General features: G+C 37.5%; 1 protein-coding gene across 3 annotated transcripts in view; it reads left to right on the top strand.

Annotated features, from left to right (window-relative positions):
- The window catches only part of SCN9A (sodium voltage-gated channel alpha subunit 9), a 77,320-nt gene that overhangs the window by 12,134 nt on the left and 43,027 nt on the right, over window positions 1–22,159 (top strand). For 2 of the 3 annotated variants that reach the window (XM_006766515.2, XM_006766514.2), the window contains exons 9-16: window positions 1,640–1,846; window positions 3,391–3,675; window positions 5,487–5,825; window positions 8,438–8,567; window positions 9,754–9,992; window positions 12,052–12,225; window positions 13,044–13,400; window positions 14,456–14,932. In XM_006766515.2, coding sequence (XP_006766578.1) covers window positions 1,640–1,846; window positions 3,391–3,675; window positions 5,487–5,825; window positions 8,438–8,567; window positions 9,754–9,992; window positions 12,052–12,225; window positions 13,044–13,400; window positions 14,456–14,932 — 2,208 coding nt within the window. Of the gene's footprint in view, window positions 1–1,639; window positions 1,847–3,390; window positions 3,676–5,486; window positions 5,859–8,437; window positions 8,568–9,753; window positions 9,993–12,051; window positions 12,226–13,043; window positions 13,401–14,455; window positions 14,933–22,159 lie in introns of all 3 variants that reach the window. The other variant, XM_006766516.2, reaches the window with a different exon arrangement.

The following is a 22,159-nucleotide window of genomic DNA, read 5'->3' as shown; positions in this document are numbered from 1 at the left end:
CTGGGGTGCCTGGCCAGTCTGGGTGAGGGGCTGAGGGCTGTCTGCAGCTGGTCACACACCCGTCAGGGTTGGGGTCCCCACTGGGGTGCTTGGCCAGCCTGGGTGAGGGGCTGAGGGCTGTTTGCAGCTGCTCACACACCCTTCAGGGTGGGGGTCCCCACTGGGGTGCCTGGCCAGCCTGGGTGAGGGGATGATGGCTGTTTGCAGCGGGTTGCAACCCTTCAGGGTGAGGGTCTCCACTGGGGTGCCTGGCCAGTCTGGGTGAGGGGCTGAGGGCTGTTTTCAGGCTGGCGGGTGACGGAAGCTCCCAACCGCACCTTTTTTTCTTTAATTCTGGGCCCGCTTTAACTCTGAGGCTCCAGCTCTTAGGCCTCCTCTGCTGAAAGTAGGTATCTGGGTTGTTTCGGTTCTATTATAGAAACTCTGTATCAACTGTAGCTCTGACTCCAACTCTGAGATCCCAGCTCGCTGAAAGCTGGTTTCTGGGTTTTATTTTAGCTTCTATGTCCTCCGTCACTGAAGCAAGCAAGCCTCATGTTAGTTTCAAGCTGCCTGGCTGCCCGTCGCCATTTTGGCTGGAAGTTAATTTGCATATCTCGCTGATTAGCCAATGGGAAGGGTAGCGGTTGTACGCCAATTACCATGTTTCTCTTTTATTAGATAAGGATAGTCAACACTTTTCTCAATTTGCCACAGATTCTTCTTTTGGCCTGTTTCATGTTTATTTAATTTCTGCGAATATTATAAATGAATATAGAAAGGAAATGCAAACATACAGGAAAAAAGGAATATAAATGACTTTTAAGTATGCAAAAAGATTTTCACCTTTTCTGCAAGTTAAATGTGGCATAAATTTTTTTACCTGTCAGAATGACAAAGATCAAAATGTAGATCAAAAGAGAAATACTGTCTGGCTGAGATATGTAGAGGAAGACATTCCTGGGAACCACTGGAGAGTAACATGGGAATTTCAAGGAAAATTTAAGTGAATGCACCTATTGAACTAACAATTATACTACATACTAAGAATTTACCCAAGACAAAACAACAGTAACTGATAGAAAAAGAATTTGAGTAACTAGGCATCAGAGATAGGAGAGACTTATTTTTCATTTAATATCTGTACCATTGGAATTATTTTTACCATTTATTTTATTGTTAAATTTTTAGTAAATGTTAATTAAAAATAAGTATAAGATGAATAAATAAGTTCATATGATAGGATTATCTTTTATGAACAAAATGCATCATTGCTAATATTTCTTGTTAAAGAAAAATTTTAAAACTAAAAGGCACTATTTATCTAGTCCTATAATTTAAAAATGAGCAAAGCATCTAGTTTTTTGAGTAATTTTTAGACTGGAGAAACTTTTTCAGGATTATTCTATTTAATAATAATCAAGAATTATATCTAAGTATAGTATAAATTTAATTGATTGTTATATACTTTATAGTAAAAAGTATATATTTTAACACTGATTGTTTTCCATGAAGATATAATTTTATCCCTTTATAGTTTGATAACATGAGATTATGCAGAACTGTCCAATTTGCCCATGCTTAATATGCCATTCAAGTTGAAATCATTTACCAAAAATACTTTTTTGTTATTAAAATAATGATTTCCATTTTCCCCTAGACACTGCGTGCTGCTGGGAAAACATACATGATCTTCTTTGTTGTGGTGATTTTCCTGGGCTCCTTTTATCTAATAAACTTGATCCTGGCTGTGGTTGCCATGGCCTACGAAGAACAGAACCAGGCAAATATCGAAGAAGCCAGGCAGAAAGAGTTAGAATTTCAACAGATGTTAGATCGACTTAAAAAAGAGCAAGAAGAAGCGGAGGTATTGTTATTTGGTTTAAAATTCTTCCTAGAAGTAGAAGTGCAGAGGGAACAGCAGAGGCCTGTGGTCTGCGCCACCTTCCCCAGGGTGATTTCTGTAATAGATTCCTCTGTGTAAACTGAAATCTTCATTCTAGAGTGGTCGAAGGAACCAATTCCAGACTGAGTTACAATTGACGTCTGACCCAGTCCACTTTCCCCATAATCAGCACAGAGAATGTTCTGTTTCTCCTAAACCTGTTACCCTGCGTTTCCTCAGTGCCTGTGGCATTATGCAAAGTCCTAAAACATGATGTATTTCCCCAGAAAAATTGTACAGAAAGGTTTAGGAGAAATTATTTTAATGTTAATGTTAATATTAACAGATACTCTATGGGTAGAAAGAAAAATGGGCACCAATTTTTGTTAATGTTGTAAAGATTTTTAAGATAAAAATGTGAGCTATTAAAAAATTATACTTGTGGTTGTGGCCACTTGGGGCTAAGTCACAAATTTTTAAGGATTTCTTCTTACTCCTCTCTCCAAAGGGGTAATTTAGTGGGAAAGTTTGAGAAGGTTTATATGAAGAACTAAAATTTCAGATATTCTGCAAGTCTTAACACTCATTTGATGTTTTGCCTAGTTAAATCTCTTCAAGGAATCTAACCTATTGGAGAGAGAGTAGTAACCTGTAATGCAGAGAAACTTGATGCAGAAAAATGTTCAGTGCAGTATTTTTAATAATAGTAGCCATCAGAAAACATTTACATTTTCAAAAATTAGAAAATGGTTAAGAGGATTATGATACTTTTGTACCTTCAAGTATTTTTGAACCATAGAATTATGTGTTTTGAGAATATTATGACAGGAAAAGCTGTTGTTATAACAATGTATTAAGCAGTAGAATATAAAATTGAGTATAAGACATAAACATTTTAAAAATTATTTATATAAAGACTGGAAGAAATAGTAATACCAGTTATTTTGGGGATGTAGGATTATGAGTGATTTTTATTCACAATATGTCTTCCAAAATTTTACAAGGAGTTTTTTCTATAAAGGTTATCTCAGGAATTTCCTTGGGCACTCCTAGGAGTTTCTTTCATTTTCCTGGGATATTATTCTGTGATAATTAATTTTAATTTTCAGATAACTTATTCTTCACTAAGCTATAAAGGGCCTGATTTTTTTGATAATTTTGCGTTAATTATCTGAACAAGATATGCAAATCATCTTATCACATGGCTTATGCTTTATGTCCCAGAATTAATTGCCTAATAAAACTTTCACATGTATTATTTAAAATTGCTTTACTTTAAATATAGTAATAGTATTTAATAGTTTAATTCCAGAACAGAACTGTGCTTTGTTATAGTGCAGGAGAAGCAATAAATACATACTTTGTAAGCTCTCTGACCATAATGTGAAGAAAATGACATTTCTTCTCATACAAGGGACATGATTAAGCGGCAATGCAATTAAATTCGTGGTAGAGAGGTCCCCCATCATCAGGTTTCCCCAACTTTGGAAGTGACTCACTGTATGTGTGACATCTGGATCCAACAGGCAATAGTGGAGGCAGTAGCTGGATATACAAGTAGAAGGAGAAGCCGGATTATGGGCCTCTCTGAGAGTTCTTCTGAAACATCTAAACTGAGTTCTAAAAGTGCAAAAGAAAGAAGAAACAGAAGAAAGAAAAAAAATCAAAAGCTCTCCGGTGGGGAAGAAAAGGGAGATGATGAGAAATTGTCCAACTCGGATTCAGAAGAGACTATCAGGAGAAGAAGTTCCCACCTTGGTGTTGAAGGCCACAGGCGAGCCCGGGAAAAGAGATTGTCTACCCCTAATCAGGTACCACTGACATTATCAAATGCATGTCACCAGAGTTAGGATCTGGAGCAGAAAGCTCTATTCTGAGGGAAGGGACCTCAGGAGGGGAGAGTGAGTGACCTCATTGGTATGTTTTTAAGTGGTTGCTGGGCATTTATGGGAAGAATATGGATGTACATAGTTTTCCAGTTAGTCTGTAAGGAGCTTATAGTTTTGGAATTGTCGTATCTTCTCCAATAAACACATGTTCAACACAATATATTAGTGAGAACAGTTGTAGAAATGAAAAAAGTACACTATAGATTAACTTTTACATTTTTATTCGGTCTGTAATGCCTATATTGCTTATAAACTAATCTCAGACTAGTATTTGCTCTTTTCTTCCCCACTGTAGGTAACATATCACCCAAATATTAGTCACCTAAGCTGGAAAGACACTAACATCTAGTCCCATAGGCTGTTATTTCTGCTCCTGTGGAATTTATCTTTCCCTTTTTTCTTTTTCCGCTACAACCTCCCTATTTCAGGTCTCTCTGCCTGCAAATCTCCAAGATAAACCATTGCATCAATTCTCTTTGACATTTTTATTTTCCATTGTCCAATGTCTCCAAATAATTTTTCTAAATCAAAGCGGTCCCTCTGCTGAAATCAAATAAAGAGGAAACTCTGTTGAGTAGCTACTGCCTAGAGAACAGCACCCACATGTTGTTCAGCCTCATCTCCTACCTCTCTGTGCTGTGCCTGCAGGTACACTGAACCTTCCACTCTCACTACATGCCCTGTGCTCTATGCCTTTGTAACTTAGCACATGTACTTTCTCTAAGTGGGATAATTTTCTTCCACGTTTTCCCTCTGGCATAGTGCTACCTCTTCTCCACCCATTAGTTAGGTGCCACCCATCCCCCAAGTTTCCCTTTGTCCTCCCCACTGCCCTCAATCAGTTTCTCAGTGCCCCACTCACACTGACTATTCTTCTCTTCTATGTCTTCACTACAATTTCCTAGCTTCTAAGAGTTAAGTCTGCAAGACCCTGTCAGATATGCATAGGAACAAAAGATACAGTCCCAGCCTTCAGACCTTGTTATATGCATTTTTTCTATTACTCACTATGCCTGCTGCTGTGTCCTTTACAAAGTAAAAACTGACATTTATTGAATTAGATGCTTCCAAAGAATATGCATTCAGTTTGGTTTACAGACACATAAAACTGAATGTTTATCCTGGACATGAGTCATATAAATGTGACTTTTCCCTCTTTGGTATCAGGCAGCCTCTTTTCCAAGATCTAATATTTTATGGTTTTGTAAACTTACTAGTATTAAAAGGCTTTTCTTAAAATGCCTTAACTGAGCTGTCAATATGTACGGTAGAGCTCCAAGCAATGCAGTGCAAAGAAGCATACAGCTTATCAATAAATCAGGAGAGTTTAATACTTATAGAGCTTTCGGAGTGATAGATGAGAATCTAAATAGCAGGTATCGATATCAAATTATTTTTTGAAGTAATCTGTCCTTTAGAGCAAAACGAATGGCTTAGAGAAAAGAGATTGTCTACCCCAGGTCACTCCAGGCCACTGCAGGCCAGAATAGGAGAGAGCTGTGCAGCAGCAGGTAATTTTCCTGGTTCTGAAAGGATGGATTCTTCCAGCCTTTCTGTCCCTTGGTTGGAGGAAGTTGTCTTCTTGCTTAATTGCTTTGTTTTGAAATGTGTCTCTTTTCCAACAAGGTCGAGCCACTGGCCCTCAGGCCAACGGTCTCGATGGTAATGATGCGAAATGCACTTCTGTTTCAGGTACTTCAGCAGATACATGTCTTCCTTTCTTTTTCCTGCAGTCACCGCTTAGCTTCCATGGCCCCTTGTTTTTTCAAAGGCGCAGCAGCAGAACAAGTCTTTTCAGTATCATGGGCCGAGGAAAAGATATTACGTCTGAGAATGAATTTGCCGACGATGAGCACAGCATTTTCGACGGCAATGAGAGCCGAAGGGGCTCCTTGTTTGTGCCCCACCCGCCTCGGGAGCGGCGCAGCAGCAACATCAGTCAAGCCAGTAGGTCCCCCCCAATGCTGCCGGTGAACGGGAAGATGAACAGTGCGGTGGACTGCAACGGTGTGGTCTCCCTGGTTGATGGACCCTCCGCCCTCATGCTCCCCAATGGACAGCTTCTGCCAGAGGTGATAATAGATAAGGCAACTTCTGATGACAGCGTAAGGACGTTTTAAATAGCTCAGGCATGGCTCGGCCCTGGTCTTGCATCAGTCAGTCTTTTCTGCTGGAGGGGCCTTCTCTGTCCTGTGAATGGCTCTGCATTTTGCAATACTTTGTAGAAACACACCTTTCACTCATTAACTTAATCCTTTTACTATGTGCTATGGGCATATAACTCAAAGATATTTAAAACCCCATTTTTAAAAGGTGAGGTAAAATTGATATTTATTAACATTAGTTTTAGGTGCACAGCATAATGATGGACTGACTATAAAACCCCCATTTTTGAAAAAGGTGCTTACCTATTACTATTACACTTGAAGATTATAAATCATCCCTTTATAAAACAATTTATAAACGATATATGTCAGCATAGAAAATGCAATGATAATGCTGATCATATTAGTTGATAAGTCTCATTTTTATAAGGAAATTTGGAGTATTTGCTACCTTCTGCTATCTTTTTCAAGTTACTACTTAATATGTATTATACCTAAATGCAAGGGATCTTATTCGAGTTGTTAATAATAGTAATAAGAATAGCAAACATGTGCTTAGTATTCACAACAGTTCCATGAGGTGATGGTATCGTCCCTGTTTGACAAAGGGGAACTGAGGCACAGAGAAATGAAGCTAATAAATGGTAGTTCAAACAGAGGCCCTCTGTTTCAGAGCTTGTGCTCTACACCACCACAGTGTGTGTAACATAGAAATGATTTAGAACAGCTATGCTTTTTTCCCACACATACATGAAATTTACTGTTTTCAATTAAAAAAACAACTCCTTGATCAGAAGAATAAAAATATGACATCAGAACGCACATTAATACAAACACACACATAAAAAGAAAACCAAGCAACAATTTCTGGAGTTTAGGAATCACTGAGTGGTTAAAGGGTCTGGTTAGGTTTGAAAGTGAGCTCTCTCTAGTTTCTGGAGTTTCCAGGTTACCTCTCTTTGCCACGCACTGCCTTACTTAATATCAGCAAGGTCTTTGACTAACCTAGCAAGCTTTGAACTCATGCTGCTTATTCATGTATTCCTATTTGCAGACAAGGTAGCATTTCAAGTGAGAATCTAGTTCCATCAAAGCCATGGCCACGCACATTTCAGTTTGAATGAATGCATGTGCTTTTAGGTCACATGTGACCTCTGTCCTGCATGACACAGCTTCAGGCCCTCTGTTAAGGCAGTTTTCCTTATCAAATGAGCATGTTCAATTTCTGTGGAAGCAGAGCCTTGTTGAGTTTTGTTTTTGATGTATATTATCTGTAAAATATTTGATCGATTTCAGAGATCATGTCATGTTTTTAAATGAAATGTTTCCATTTCATTTGAATTGTTGATTAAACAATTGAAATTGTTCATTTCAATTGTTGATGAAACAAATTCTTGTCCTGACTTGGGGAAAAGGAAGTCTCTGCTGCTGGAAAGTCAGAAGGTGGAGACTATCAAGGAAAACATGGTGATGGAGAGATCTCTATGAAAAGCCACCTGTAAATATGTATGTCTGTGAACATGCATATACTTATACATGCATACATACACACATGGGCATATTTATACCTGTGTGTCTATATTTTGATATACATATATATGTATCTAAACAACTCTACAAATTTCAATACTAGAACTTTACATAGATGTTTGTAAATGGAGTGTGTGTGTGTGTATACGCATATATACATAACACACAAGCAGATAGATTGATAGAGGAATTGAGTGATGATGAATGGAGAGTTGTATAGCTGTTTGTATATATGTATGTGTGTGAGCATGTGTGTTTGTATTGTTATCCTGCTCTGAACCGGCATAGTGTTTTAACTTTGAATTAGTTGCCAAGATTGAGAAATAAGGTATTTCACATGAAGATGAGTATCCCTGGTAAAACGGAGCTCATATTCCTGCATGGCAGCAATCCTTTGAACTAAACAGTGGTCACCACTTTTAGATGGAGCTTACATTCTCTATTTTGCTACAGTTCCCATCAGTCTTAATTGTCCTCCTCACACTGAGTAATTTATCATCATATGCTCAGATGAGCTCTTCCTTGACAATAAGAAACAATCATTACAGTCGCCTCCATTAATGCTGTTACCTCAACAAAGAATAGTTAAAGAGATTTATCAGAGAATACTGAGATTCTACCCCTTTATACCCCATCCCCCGGCCCCGCCAAGAACACTTGTTTTGGGCTATTTTCATGTAAGACTCTTCTTACATGGTAAAACTACCTGAATTCATTGGAGACCAGAGAGATAGAGATGGTAATAGTAATATAACAATAAAAGCAGCTTATTTAATTTTTTTTATTTTCTAAGTTAATTTCTTTATTCCTCAAGCAAGAATGTAAGGCAAGTACTATGATTATCCCCATTTTACTAATGATGAACCTGAGACAGAGAAAGGTCAAATAATTCCCCCGTGATGCAGCCAGTAAGTAGCAGAGCCAGGATTTAGCAGAGCAACCTTGTGTCTACTTTTAATCATTCATTACAGCTACGTAAGCAAGATTTTATTTCATGCCTATAATTTATTAGACTTCTATATTTTAAACTTTAATTAATCATATTTTAGGGTACAAACAACCAAATACACAAAAAACGACGTTCCAGTTCTTATCTCCTTTCTGAAGAGATGATGAATGATCCCCATCTCAGACAAAGAGCTATGAGTAGAGCAAGCATACTGACAAACACTGTGGAAGGTAGGTAATAATATTCTCTTTAGTATACAGATTTTCAAATGAAATTCAAATACATCCTGGTCAGTACATGAAGTTCTTAGGAAGAATTCAAAGAATTTAAAGTGGTTATAAGCAATGGAAAAATAACCAGTGGTCACTAATGGGATCATTTTTATGTGCTTAAAATGGATACAGTTATTTGTGATTAAAGACAGGCATTGAATGATACAAGCTTTCAAAGATAAATAGCTTAATGGTAATTCATGAAGAATCTATGTAATCTTAGAAACTTGACCTACTCTCTCTGGTTTATCATCCCTCTAAAAAAAAATGATACATACTTCAAAATGTAGATAAATTCTGCCTCTGAGCACATTCTATAAAATTGTAAAATTTTAACATGTGCCATGACATCTCTTAAAATTAGGATGAAAAGGCTCTAGAAAAAGCAGGTTAGAGAATATAATGTCAATAATAGTGGTTAAACCCTCATATGCATTCGAAGGGAGTCAAAGGGTGACAATTTTTATAATGTGCTGGCTCCCATTTTCTCACCCCAAAATATGCTCCAGATCCTACCTTTTCCAAAGGTTACAACCTCACTGACAAAGTTTCCACCCACCTCCTAAATTTAAAGTGAGAAGCCAGTGGACTAAATGGTATGAAATATCAATTATATGAGTCACTCCATAAATTATTTCCAGTCTCCTTGTTCTGGGATTATTTTCACCTGTGAACTAGCAGGAGCTTTTCCTGGAGACAGTATAATTATCCTATTGTTTTCATGGGATTAAGGATACAGGAGGAAGTAGCTATATTGGTGGAAAATATATATTTTCCCTTAAAAAAACATTGGTTGTCTTATTTACCATCACATATTAGATAGCTGTTTCTCTGAGAGATGCTGTATTGGTTTTCAGTCACTAAATTCACTGCCGTCCCCTCACTTAGGCTTGGTCTAGTAAATGAACATCTGGTGGGGTTGTTACATTTTTCTAAAATAATATTACATTATTACATCTTTATGTAATAATGCCATGTAATGTTACATTTTAGGTAATAATACTATGATTTCATGGAATCAGTACTGTTAAATTTTCAAAGTCTACACCAGACGACTTGTTTCAGTGTGGAAGGGTACTGCTGATTTATTTAGGAATAAAACATACAGATGATTGACTTCATGTTCTTGTTTTGTTCCTCCCAGAACTTGAAGAGTCCAGACAAAAATGTCCACCTTGGTGGTACAGATTTGCATACACATTCCTGATCTGGAATTGCTCTCCATTCTGGATAAAATTTAAAAAGCTTATGTATGTTATTGTAATGGATCCATTTGTAGATCTTGCAATTACCATTTGCATAGTTTTAAACACGTTGTTCATGGCGATGGAGCATCACCCAATGACTGAAGAATTCAAAAATGTGCTCATTGTGGGAAATTTGGTGAGTCACTTGAAATCATTTCTTTTTTATTCTTTAAGTTAAAAGGATACACAGCTAGGTAATTATGCAAATTCATAATTCACAATATGAATCATTGTAGAAAGTCAAGTTTCTGGTGAGAGATATTATTGTTAAATAATTTTGCAGTAGTGTTGAGGTCTATAAATAACACTATTTTCATAAAGAGTCACCATTTTTGGAGTTGTTAGTGGGTTGTTTTTTCTGTCAGTATGTATCTCGGAATTAATACTTTGAAAATTTGATACTTTCTTACCCATTTCATAATAACATTACAACTTCCTTAAAAGTACATACCCCACATATTTTCAGAAAAACTCTGGATGCTTTATTTTGATATAATAGGTGAAGTGTCTGGGCCTTTAGAATCCCAAAATATTGGATTGAATGCTGATTTTGCCTCTTATTAGTTATATAACCTTGTACAAATATGTTAATCTCTATAACCTTTTATTTTCTCATTTGTAGAATATAATACCTCATTTATAAAATAACACTATTTCTTCATTTATAATGTAATGATGATAATACTTAATTTATCACATTGTTGGGTTAGGATTAAACTTTCTACTTAATTTATTAGCCTGGCATACAGTAAGTACTCAGCAAATTAAACCCGTGGTTACTATCATCATCATCATCATCATCATCATGTTTTAAATCAATCAGCAGAAACAAGCCTTAGGTGCAAGAATACTATGGAACCAAAATGGTTTAACTGGACACAGAAGACAAGCAAGAGGGTGACCTGTAGGTTTCAGGAAGGTATAGGATCCGATTGGGAAAATCAATGCTAAATGATCTTTTAAATGTGCAGTGTTGGTTTTACTGTAGTTTAATTAACGCCTTATTGCAAACACACAAACAAACAACAACAAAAAAAATACTTCCTGACAATCTGCATGAAGCAGGAAGAGGTTCTATTTCACAGCCAAAGGGTACCAATTTATGATTCTTCATTAATATGAATCATTCTGGATGCCTTTGTGAACATCTGTATCAGGGAATTTCGCTTTAGCCTTGGTTCTAAACCCATTGATCTTTACAGCCAACGAGTGTTTCAGTCTTCTCTTCCAAATTGCCTACAGATTTTTGAAGTCAGAATGTTTGTACCCCATTTGCTCTCTGAGTTAGCATTCTTCTTCCCTTTAATTACTCTTTAAAAAAAGACAGGATTACCTAGTTTCTAACTGTTGGAGGTTCACATCATGAAAATCAATACCTTCTTATTGAGTTGACTGCACCACTGTGAACACAAAAAGCATTTACTATGTTTCTTATCTATCAGCACAGTCCCAAGTCTGATGAGTGCCCCTGACTTTCTTCTTGATGCTGCATTATTTTGGAATTGACTCATGTAGTTATAGACCTAAACATTTCCCTTTGAAATTTCTTTGGTCAGTTTCTTTGAGTCAAATTATGCCTTGTGTATGAATGATGCATGAACAAGTCTTTCACTATTGCCTTTTTAAGTGAGTCCTTTGATACCAGTGTCATGAATTAATGATGTTTTGTGATGCACTTTTGTGTCAAAGCTTTGAAAGTCTTGCTTTAGCTGCCACTGTGTCAATTACACACTTTTCCCCTCTTCTATCAATAAATCTTTAAAGAGTGAGTCAACATATTCTTTATTACTCTAAGAGTAGTCAGACCAGCAAAAAAGACTGGTTCAAAATCTCAGTATCCATGTTTTCTTTTTATTTTCTTCCAGCATAACTTGTTGACCATACAAATTTTTTGCAAAGAGTGCCTGTTAGTTGTCGAAAGTTTTATTTATCTGGAATTTTGACGTGCTTTTCTAAAGTGCTATCTAAGGATAATGAGAGCTGACAGGAGAGTTAGCACTTTTTACCCCTTCAATGCTTGCATTAGAGCTGGAGGACTCATACCTCATTAACGGGATTAAATGAGATCATAACATACATTTGTAAAGTATCTAGCACACTGACAAAGGCGCAGTAAATGCTAAAGAAAGTATCATCATTATGTTGATTCCATACCTTCTAATAATACCATAAAAACATTGTACTTTTTCACTTAGGTCTTTACTGGGATTTTTGCAGCTGAAATGGTTTTAAAACTAATCGCCATGGACCCATATGAGTATTTCCAAGTAGGATGGAATATTTTTGACAGCATTATTGTGACTTTAAGTTTAGTAGAGCTTTTTCTATCAGATGTGGATGGCTTGTCAGTTCTTCGATCATTCAGACTGGTAAATATAGACCAACCTTGCCTTATATTCTATATTTAAAAGGATGTTTCTTTGTTTCTGGATTAATATTATTTAAAAACTTTGGAGGTTTGACTCAAAAGAAAAGATTAAGTCCTGATATCTAATAAAATAAAATTCATTCAGTAACTAATGTACTATAGGAGTTCAAAGCCACATGGATATTTAATTTTAGGATCTTGAAGATATATTCAGTTGTATATACTAATATAATAAAATATTTTCAGTTATATTATACTAGTATAATAGAAAGTATATCTTTATCCTGTAGGACAGTATTTATTTCCTGGTAAAAAGCTTCTGGTTAAAAGAATTTCAGCCATTATAAAATATTCAATACTTCGTGGGTTTTATAATTAAAAATTAAGTAATTGTTCCCCAAACAATTGTTGTCTAATAACAAGAATACAAAAAAAAAACTAAAGACTTTTTAAAGCTTTTTTCTCTAACAGTTTGGACTTTATCCCTATGTCTGCATTAAAATTTTATGAAAAGTATCAGAAAATAGAATTAAGGATTAATAAATTATTAACTCTATATCTGAAACCATGTAAAGAGACATCCATAGCAATCTTGAACTAACATTACACACTTCCTTAAAAGCATATAGTCATTATATTGGAGCAAGTATAACAAAATAACAGAAATACTGTAAATAGATGAAAATTAAAAATACAAATAATTAATGTTTTGCTAGGTAATGACAATATTTTAGAACTTAATATTTGGAATAAAATTCAAGCTTGGAAACATTAGAACTTGGCATAATAATTAATATTATGCTTTGTGTTTGCTTTTAGCTCCGAGTGTTCAAATTGGCAAAATCTTGGCCAACACTGAACATGTTGATAAAGATCATCGGCAACTCAGTGGGGGCCCTGGGAAACCTCACCTTGGTGTTGGCCATCATCGTCTTCATTTTTGCCGTGGTCGGCATGCAGCTCTTTGGTAAAAACTATAAAGAATGTGTCTGCAAGATCAATGAAGACTGTACGCTCCCACGCTGGCACATGCATGACTTCTTCCACTCCTTCCTGATTGTGTTCCGCGTGCTGTGTGGAGAGTGGATAGAGACCATGTGGGACTGCATGGAGGTCGCTGGTCAAGCCATGTGCCTTATTGTTTACATGATGGTCATGGTCATTGGAAACCTGGTGGTATGTACTCAGAAGTTCACACATTTAAAATTCCCCATAGAAAATTGTTATATGAGGATATGACAAGTTATTTTATAATTTAGAATTAATTAGAACTAAAACTATTAATTGTAATAGAACATTGATTATTTCAATATAGGAATAACAGGAAAGACAGTAAAATATTGTCTTAATTTTCCTGCCAGCTAAACATACTTATTTTGGGTTACAAGATTTTGCTAATGAAAGATGACAGAAGCATAATTTACAAAGTTGATTACTAACCAATATAATATACACATTTTCAGCCCTCTGTGAGAATCCTTATTTTTTACAATGTTGAGTTCACCTAGACCCTACCTCAGAGAAGAAAAACAGAGATGGTTTTGCACACAAACAGGATTTTGCTTCAGGGACAGGGCCAAAATGATTGGTATTGAAGCCACCCAGATCCTCATGCCATTATCTCATTTGAATTGGGTTGAGTGGGCAAACCCTTTTCTCTGCTTTAAAAGCTTCATTAAGTTGCAAGCTGGCACAATTCTTGGACAGAATATTTTATTACAGGAGGTCTGCAAGTATGACATGTTCCATTTGTTGCAACAAGTAACATTTATCTTCTGGGAAAAGTGAGTTGGCCTAAGTTACTTCGGCACAATAGTCAGGAGTCACAGTTTTCTTGTTCTACTTGTTTCTCACTGGTAACATATATTAATTACGGGAAAACATTAACGGGGCTTAGGAGGCCCGTAAAAGGAAATTTGACCAAGGGTTTCCTGCTGCAGGAATGAACTTCAGAGTGAAAATGATATTGGTAAAGGGAGTGCTCTTTGCGCCTTAAGCTAGTCTAGTCCTTCAAGAGTGTGGCTGAGCTCCCAGAGTTCACAGGAGCCGGTCTAAGGAGAGATTATTGAGGAGTCGCACCTCTCATCACCCCTCTCACATGTTGTTGTCTTCGCGAGGGGAAGTGCAGGGTTCTTCATTGCTGGGGTGGATTTTTAACTTTATTTCAGAAAAGTGCACTTAATATTCTTTTTTTCCTGTCTCCCACTTTTTCCACCCCTACCCTGATATAGGTCCTCAACCTATTTCTGGCTTTATTATTGAGCTCATTTAGTTCAGACAATCTTACAGCAAGTGACGAGGAAACTGATGTAAACAACCTCCAGATAGCAGTGGCCAGAATTAAGAAGGGAATAAATTACATGAAACAGAGCGTACGTGAATTTATTCTAATGACATTTTCCAAAAGGCCAAAGATTTCCAAAGGGACACGACAAGCAGGAGATCTAAATAGCAAGAAGGAAAACGATATCTCTAACCGTACACTTGCTGAAATGAACAAAGATCACGATTTCCACAAGGAAAAAGATAAAATAAGTGGTATTGGAAGGAACACAGACAAATACTTGATGGGAGAAAGTGATTTTCATTCATTTATTGATAATCCCAGCCTCACAGTGACTGTGCCAATTGCAACTGGAGAATCTGATTTGGAGATTATGAACACTGAGGAACTTAGCAGTGATTCAGATAGTGAATACAGCAAAGGGGTAAGATTGTTTTATACACATTATGTTTCATATTATTAATTCGTATTAAATGAATCAAAATTTCAGATTTTTGTGTTATAAATTCTTCCTCATATTGCATTCTGAAGGGTAGTTTTTGTATGTGCGAGTTTACAAAGCAGCTTCCTGAAGGTGTATCTGGTAAGGTTTTGCTTAGTGGTTCATAATTATTGATTTGAAAGTACCAGGTATCTTTAAATCTTACCTTCCTTCAACCCCAGTTCACTATCAGTTATAAAGTTATAGACAGTTTTCTTCCACAGTGTCCCTTGAATCACTGCTTCTCTCCATCATCTTTGCCTTTGAACTCACTATTTCTTGCCAAAACCATTTCAAGTAGAGTCCTTACTGGTGTCTCTGCCTCCCATTTTCCCTAGCCTAATGATTTGGTTAGTTTTACTGAGGTTCAGTCCTAATCATGTCACTCCGGTGAAGTATCCTTAGTCCCCAAAGCCTCCTGCACACATCTTTAAAGACATAGCCTTCAGCTTCCCCATCAGTAAAAGTACTAGTCCTTACATTGTAGGGATGATGAGAGCTAAATGAATTAATGCATATAAAATGCTTAGAAAGTATTCAGAATTACATATTTCTGATTTCTCCCCAAGAAGCTGTGATCTCTCCTCATTTTGAACCCCACACAATATTATGCTTCTTTCTGTTTTTACTATTTACTCTTTTAATTTTTTGAGAAATGATTGCATGCATCAAAGACTACTATAAACTTATTGAGAACAGGGATCTCTAATTAAAACTGTTTGCATCATCCTCCCCTACACCTGGTTGCATATATTCAAAGTATTATTGAGCTACTTTTATTAATATGAAATATAATAATCATAAGTGATTTTATGACATTTAAGGGCATCTGTTTAAACTTTTAAAATATCATTTTAATATTTTTCCTTTCTTTAGACCACATTTGAAAGTATTTAACAGGTATTTACCAAGTGCCTTCTACCTGCTTAACCCTATATTAAACTTGACCTCCATAAATTTATAGTGAATTTTGCAATAAAGATACAGGTGTGTGTGTGTGTGTGTGTGTGTGTGTGTGTGTACTGGCCATATGACCAGTACTAGGTGCATAGTAAATGCTTGATACTTATTGAGTGAATAGATAATTAAATAAATTAGGAATATATGTTTCTAAGTAGTCAAATAAATTATTTCCAGGGTGTCAAAGTAAGAAATAAAATATTTTCTTTTTCTTTTTTTAAATTTCTTTATTGATTAAGGTATTACATATGTGTCCTCATCCCCCAATATTTTATTTTTAAAACCTTCCATAGGAAAAGTGATATCTCCAAAGTTCAAAAGGTGTGGATTTTTGTGTTTATTATTGAATTCATTACCATCTAAAAGAAGTTCATTTAAAATTATTGACTTTGAAGTTTGGTCTTTATGAAACATTTTCTATGACATTTCTCAGAGTGTGTCATCTTGTGTACATTCAAACCTACTTGACTCTACGCTGGACTTGAGAAATAATAAAAGTTCAGAATTTATAGGAAATAGCTTAGATATAATATTAAGTGGTCATCAACAGTGAAACCTTATGTCTAGAGCAGGGGTGGGCAAACTTTTTGACTCGAGGGCCACAATGGGTTCTTAAACTGGACCGGAGGGCCGGAACAAAAGCATGGATGGAGTGTTTGTGTGAACTAATATAAATTCAAAGTAAACATCATTACATAAAAGGGTATGGTCTTTTTTTTTTTTTTTAGTTTTATTCATTTCAAATGGGCCGGATTCGGCCTGCGGGCCGTAGTTTGCCCATGGGTGGTCTAGAGTGTCTCTCCAATTGCTTGAGATTTAAATGTTTCTATGTACCACTTGGTTTTGGTTTCCTTTCTCAATTTGAACCATACACAACGCTGATTTCCTTTATCTAAAGTGTTTCTCTTACCCTTCCTTGTTAACTCCTCTGTTCTAATTCCCCTAATCTTCCACTCCCACCTGAGTTGCCAGGTGTTTTAACTGCTTATTCCCTCCGTATAACTTTTTTATATTTTCATGTCTGAGATATCTTGGAAATAATGATCGCCATTTTCTTGATGAACCTTGCCCAAGAAACAAATCTTGATTACCCAGCAAAAATTAATGCCTGATTCTATATAAGTAGGTTATTTAAGTCTTAAGCACTACCTTGAGGTATGGTTAGAATACTTGCCCTAAGTCCTAGCTTTGATATTTACTAACTGTATGATCTTGAGAATTTCAAACCTCTCCCTTTTTTTTTGTTTCCTCATATACAAATTAAAATTGTAATGAAGATTAAGGAATGTATGTTAATAATTATAAAAGTTGCTGTTGGAGAGTAAGTGCCCAATTAATAATTATTATGAGTATGAAATTGAGTAGGCATGTACACACTATAAGGAGCTATTTGCTACTGATTAAATTTAAGAGAGGTAGCATGATATAGATCTTCGGTTCACAATTTTAGTGTGTAAAGACACACAGGGAGCCGAAACCGGTTTGGCTCAGTGGATAGAGCATCGACCTGCGGACTGATGGGTCCCGGGTTCAATTCCGGTGAGGGGCATGTACCTGGGTTGCGGGCACATCCCCAGTGGGAGATGTGCAGGAGGCAGCTGATTGATGTTTCTCTCTCATCGATGTTTCTAACTCTCTATCTCTCTCCCTTCCTCTCTGTAAAAAATCAATAAAATATACTTTAAAAAAAAAATAAAGACACACAGGGAGCTTGTTACAAATGCCTGTCCTGGGACATGTTAACTAAAGAAGAAGTTTACAATAAGCATTAATTTGAGCAAAAAGGAATGCAATCCTGTAGGCACAGATTTAGGTAGCAATCCAAATTGCACTCCGAAGAGAACAAAGAAAGGCGGGGTTTTTAAAGAAAAAAAACAAGTGCAGTTTCCATTTAGGTCCCCCAGGTAAATGAAGGATTGCTGGCGAGGTTAATCGGGATTGGTTAGTTCCAATATGCAAATGAGGTTGGCAGAAACTACCAAGAGGAAGTTAAATCCAGGCAGCAGTTGCTTTTCCAGGCGGTTATGGCTTGGCCTTGAGTTGAGTTTAGCAACTCAATAGCTGTTCTGAGAACTGACATGTGACATATGCATAGGCCCCACTTCCTCAGTGACTACCCAACTCTATTTTAAGTGACTTTCTTAGCAATGCTTCACTCCATTTTATTTCCTCCATTATCAGCCACATCCTTTAAATTCTCCCGTCTTAAGTTGGGATGCCACCTCAGCATCCTTATCCTTATCTGCAGTGCTCCCAGTGGCCACTGTGCTGGATTGAATTGCCACAGGAAATGAACCTAAATTCACCCCTGGCTTCTTTTGATTCAGGCTTTTGAGATATCATTATCTTTAGTCAGTGACTGCTTCAGAATCTGCATTTTTTGCCCTTGCCATTTTGGCTCAGTGGATAGAACGTCAGCCTGAGGACTGAAGAGTCCAGGGTTCAATTCCAGTTAAGAGCACATGCCCTGGTTGTGGCTCGATCCCCAGTAGGGGATGTGCAGGAGGCAGCCAATCAATGATTCTCTCTAATCTTTGATGTTTCTATCTCTCTCTTCCTCTCCCTTCCTCTCTGAAATTAATAAAAATATATTTAAAAAAAAAGAATCTGCATTTTAGCCTAGACGGTATGATTCAGTGGTTGAGTGTCACCCCATGAACCAGGAGGTCATGGTTGGATTCCCTATTAGGGCACATGCCACGATTTCCAGCTCCATGTCCAGTAGGGGTCATGCAGGAGCAGCCAGTCAATGATTTTCTCTCTCATCATTGATGTTTCTATCTCTGTCTCCTTCTCCCTTCCTTTCTCTGAAATTAATAAAAATATATTTTTTGAAAAGAATAAGAAGTGACTATTAGGAATAAGAAGAGAGGAAGGATTAACCACATCCCTTCCCATCCTGAGTTCAGATAACTTTCCCTCTTTCCCCCTCCACATTAAAGAACAAAACAAACAAAACCCTGTCTTTTATGACCGAGTACCCTATTTTCCCAATATATTGTATGAAGAATTTTCCATCCTCTTCTAGTATCAACTCTCAGATAGGCAGGTTCCCTTGTCCTGGCAGACAGTTAAATGTACACTCCAGAATGAAGTAAAATAGCTATATATAAAAAAGGCTAATATGCTAAGTGTCCCTCCCACCTTCCAACTGGTTGTTATGATGCATACTGACCACGAGGGGGACAGTTGCTCAATGCAGGAGCTTCCCTGACGCACACTGGCCATTTACAGAAAAACAGCACTATGGATCTGGCACCCACAAAGCAGCACTTGGCTTCCCCCAAGTGGGACACAAGCCCTGCCACCACCCCGGAGTGACAGCCACCAAATTACAGCCAACGCTGCCGAGACCCATGGCGCAAAATGTGCCAAATAAAATATCTTAAACAGTTGTGAGGAAAATACTGGCAATAGAACATTCACATTTTTCTGAAGATGAAGTTTGTCTCAGAATCGAGATAGATACACTGTCATCCCTGTGGACCCATGAGAGTAAGATTCCTGCCCCTGCTTCCTGGAACACAGTCCCAGAACCACAGCCCCTCTAAGAATCAGCCCCTCCAGAGGCCCGTGCAGTCCTCTCAGCACCAGTAAGTATTAGCAACCCTGCACTGATTTTTTACCATTGGCAGTGAATCCCTTCATCAGTATGAGCCTTAAATGAAGCATGAAATGCACCCACTTATTCCTTAAATATTTATTGAGATCTACCATGCTCCAGGCATTTTGCTTAGAAAAGAAGTCTTTCACCCAGCTGCAGTAATTGAATGTAATTGGCATCTGGCTTAACTAAGTTCTTAAGAAGTGTGTGTTGTTGTTGTTTTTTTGTTTGTTTGTTTGTTTGTTTTTTATTGTACCACGCCTCAAACTTAAAGCTCTAGAAAACTAAATTAAAAATTAATTATTTTAAATGGAGAGTTCATTCTTAGAGGGACAGAGAGACATTCCCTTTGTTTGTAGCTATTATAGATTGCTTCCTTCTCTGCTTTAAAGATGAAAACAAAAGAGCCATTTTACTGAGTTGTAACATTGATTTTGGAAGTATATGTAAATTTTAGAGGTAAAAGATTTCTCTCTAAAATCTTTAGATTTTTATATTTCTATCCAGCTTATTTCTCCAACATATAACAGCCTCATATGATGTTAAAGTACATAAGTAGACTCTTGCAGCTCTCAGAGCTCCTTTACTCGCTGTGGCTCATACACCCCAACTTGTCCTTACTGCTCTTTTGACAAATGCAATCACTTCCCAAGGCCAGCTTAAGTGAATTTGCTCATCTTGTGTGCTCAGCAGACAGGAAAACATCCTGTGTAAAAATTTCCTCACAGAAAGATCCCCATTCATTCCTTCTCAAGACAAATGCAGATACTTTACTTGATAATTCTTTAATGTTTTGAAATATTGTATGGAAGTTGTGAAGGAGCTAGCTGAGAAAGGAAGTCAATAAAATCTTCCAAATTTTATATAATCAAAGTTTCATATAATCAAGAGTGTCACTCAAAACACTGCAAACATATTAATGCAAAACTTCATTTTCTAAAAGGAAGCAAAGTCCGTATAAGCCCTTCCTTCACTTGATCATTGTGAGAGAGGAAATTATAAAGGAGTACCTCTAAGTACACTGTCTGTACATCATCACTAATCCCTTTTCAGCTCACATTTACCGAGAGCCTGCTTGTTATGAGTACCTACTACTAGACACTAGAGCAGTGGTTCTCAACCTTGGCTGCACATTAGAATCACCTGGGAATCTTTTTAAAATCCTGATTTCTGGTCCTCATCCTCCAGAAATTCTGTTTCTTTGTTACTAATGTTGTGGCCCCACCCCATAACAAAGAAACAGAATTTCCGGAGGACGGGGCCCAGAAATCAGGATTTTAAAAAGATTCCCAGGTGATTCTAATGTGCAGTCAAGGTTGAGAACCACTGCACTAGAAAAACGGTATTGTTGGTGCTCATTTCTTCGGTAAATGTAGGCTGAAGGTCTTCTTTGTCTCTGTCACTGCCTTAAGGGCTATAGAGTAAAGCAAGATTATAATTAAACATGCAAAAAATTAAAACAGAGTTTTAGACAAAATATTGAGGCAGGATAGAGTATGGGGCAACTAATTTTGATAATAAATTGAAATACTTCACGGAGTAGATGGCACTTGAAGTGTAGAATTTATCATGTGGATCAGGACAGAGAGAGACATAGAGTAGAGATCAGATAGAGAAAGGAAATGAGAGAAAGAGACAGAAACCTCTCTGGTAGTGGTAAAGGGCGCGGGGGTGTGGTGATGAGGGGAGCTGGCACATATGAAAGGATCCAGATGCAAAAGGGCTCATGAAATGCAGGTGAGGGTGGCCTGGTGGGAAGTACTAGATTTCAGAGGTAGGTTGAAGCCAGATACTGGATGGCTTCATGTACATGACAAGAAATTGAAATATGTTTATTTTTATTTAACAGAAAGAGGAAACATTGTCTTAAGAAGAGAAGTCAGTGTTGCAGGCAGGTTGGAATTTTGTGTTAAGCATGGGATTACACAGGGAGTCCGTCTGGGGTCAGGGTCCCTGAGATTTGGTGGGCAGTGTTCTCAGGAACAACGCCTTACACCTGTAACAAGTGAGGGAAACAAGAGGATGAGACGGGGAGAAGTTGAAATGCTCTGCAGCTACAGCAGAGGCCTCAGCCGATGCTACAGGCATCTCTGACCTTGGGATGACTCTGTGGAGTCGTCCCCTCCTGAAGCAAGGGGGTTCTGGGTTCAGATCCCCTCCCCTGTTCTAGGGAAACTGGTGTAAACTTGGATGAGGCAGCTCCCTTCTGTATGATCATTTCCTGAGAGGAACTCAGCCATGAGCCCGCAACTGCCAACACCCCTGGCACTGGAGGAGTGAGTGGCTTGCTGGAAAGAAAGATCTGGGCAGTGCACACAGCTTCCACTGTACTACAGGGACTGTTGTGCCTAGATTTCAAGATTCCCAAGGGCCCACCAGGGAGCCAGTGAGTCCGATGCAAAAGCAAAGAGTCATTTATTTCAAACCTAGGTTTGGCTCCCCTGTCCCCCCTTACTGGCACAGCAGCAGGTGGCAGAGAGAGAGCAAACTCTGTGTGGAGAGAGGTTTTATAGGGGGTTGGGGTAAGGGGAGGAGAAAGGACTGTAGGCCCTGCCGATTGGCCAGGCGCAAGTCGGTGTCTCATTACACAGGATGTGGTCATAGTG

This window comes from Myotis davidii, unplaced genomic scaffold (assembly GCF_000327345.1).
Source record: "Myotis davidii unplaced genomic scaffold, ASM32734v1 scaffold59, whole genome shotgun sequence".
Lineage (NCBI taxonomy): Eukaryota > Metazoa > Chordata > Mammalia > Chiroptera > Vespertilionidae > Myotis > Myotis davidii.
The sequence above is the reverse complement of the archived record's forward strand: the minus strand, read 5'-3'. Positions and strand labels throughout refer to the sequence as shown.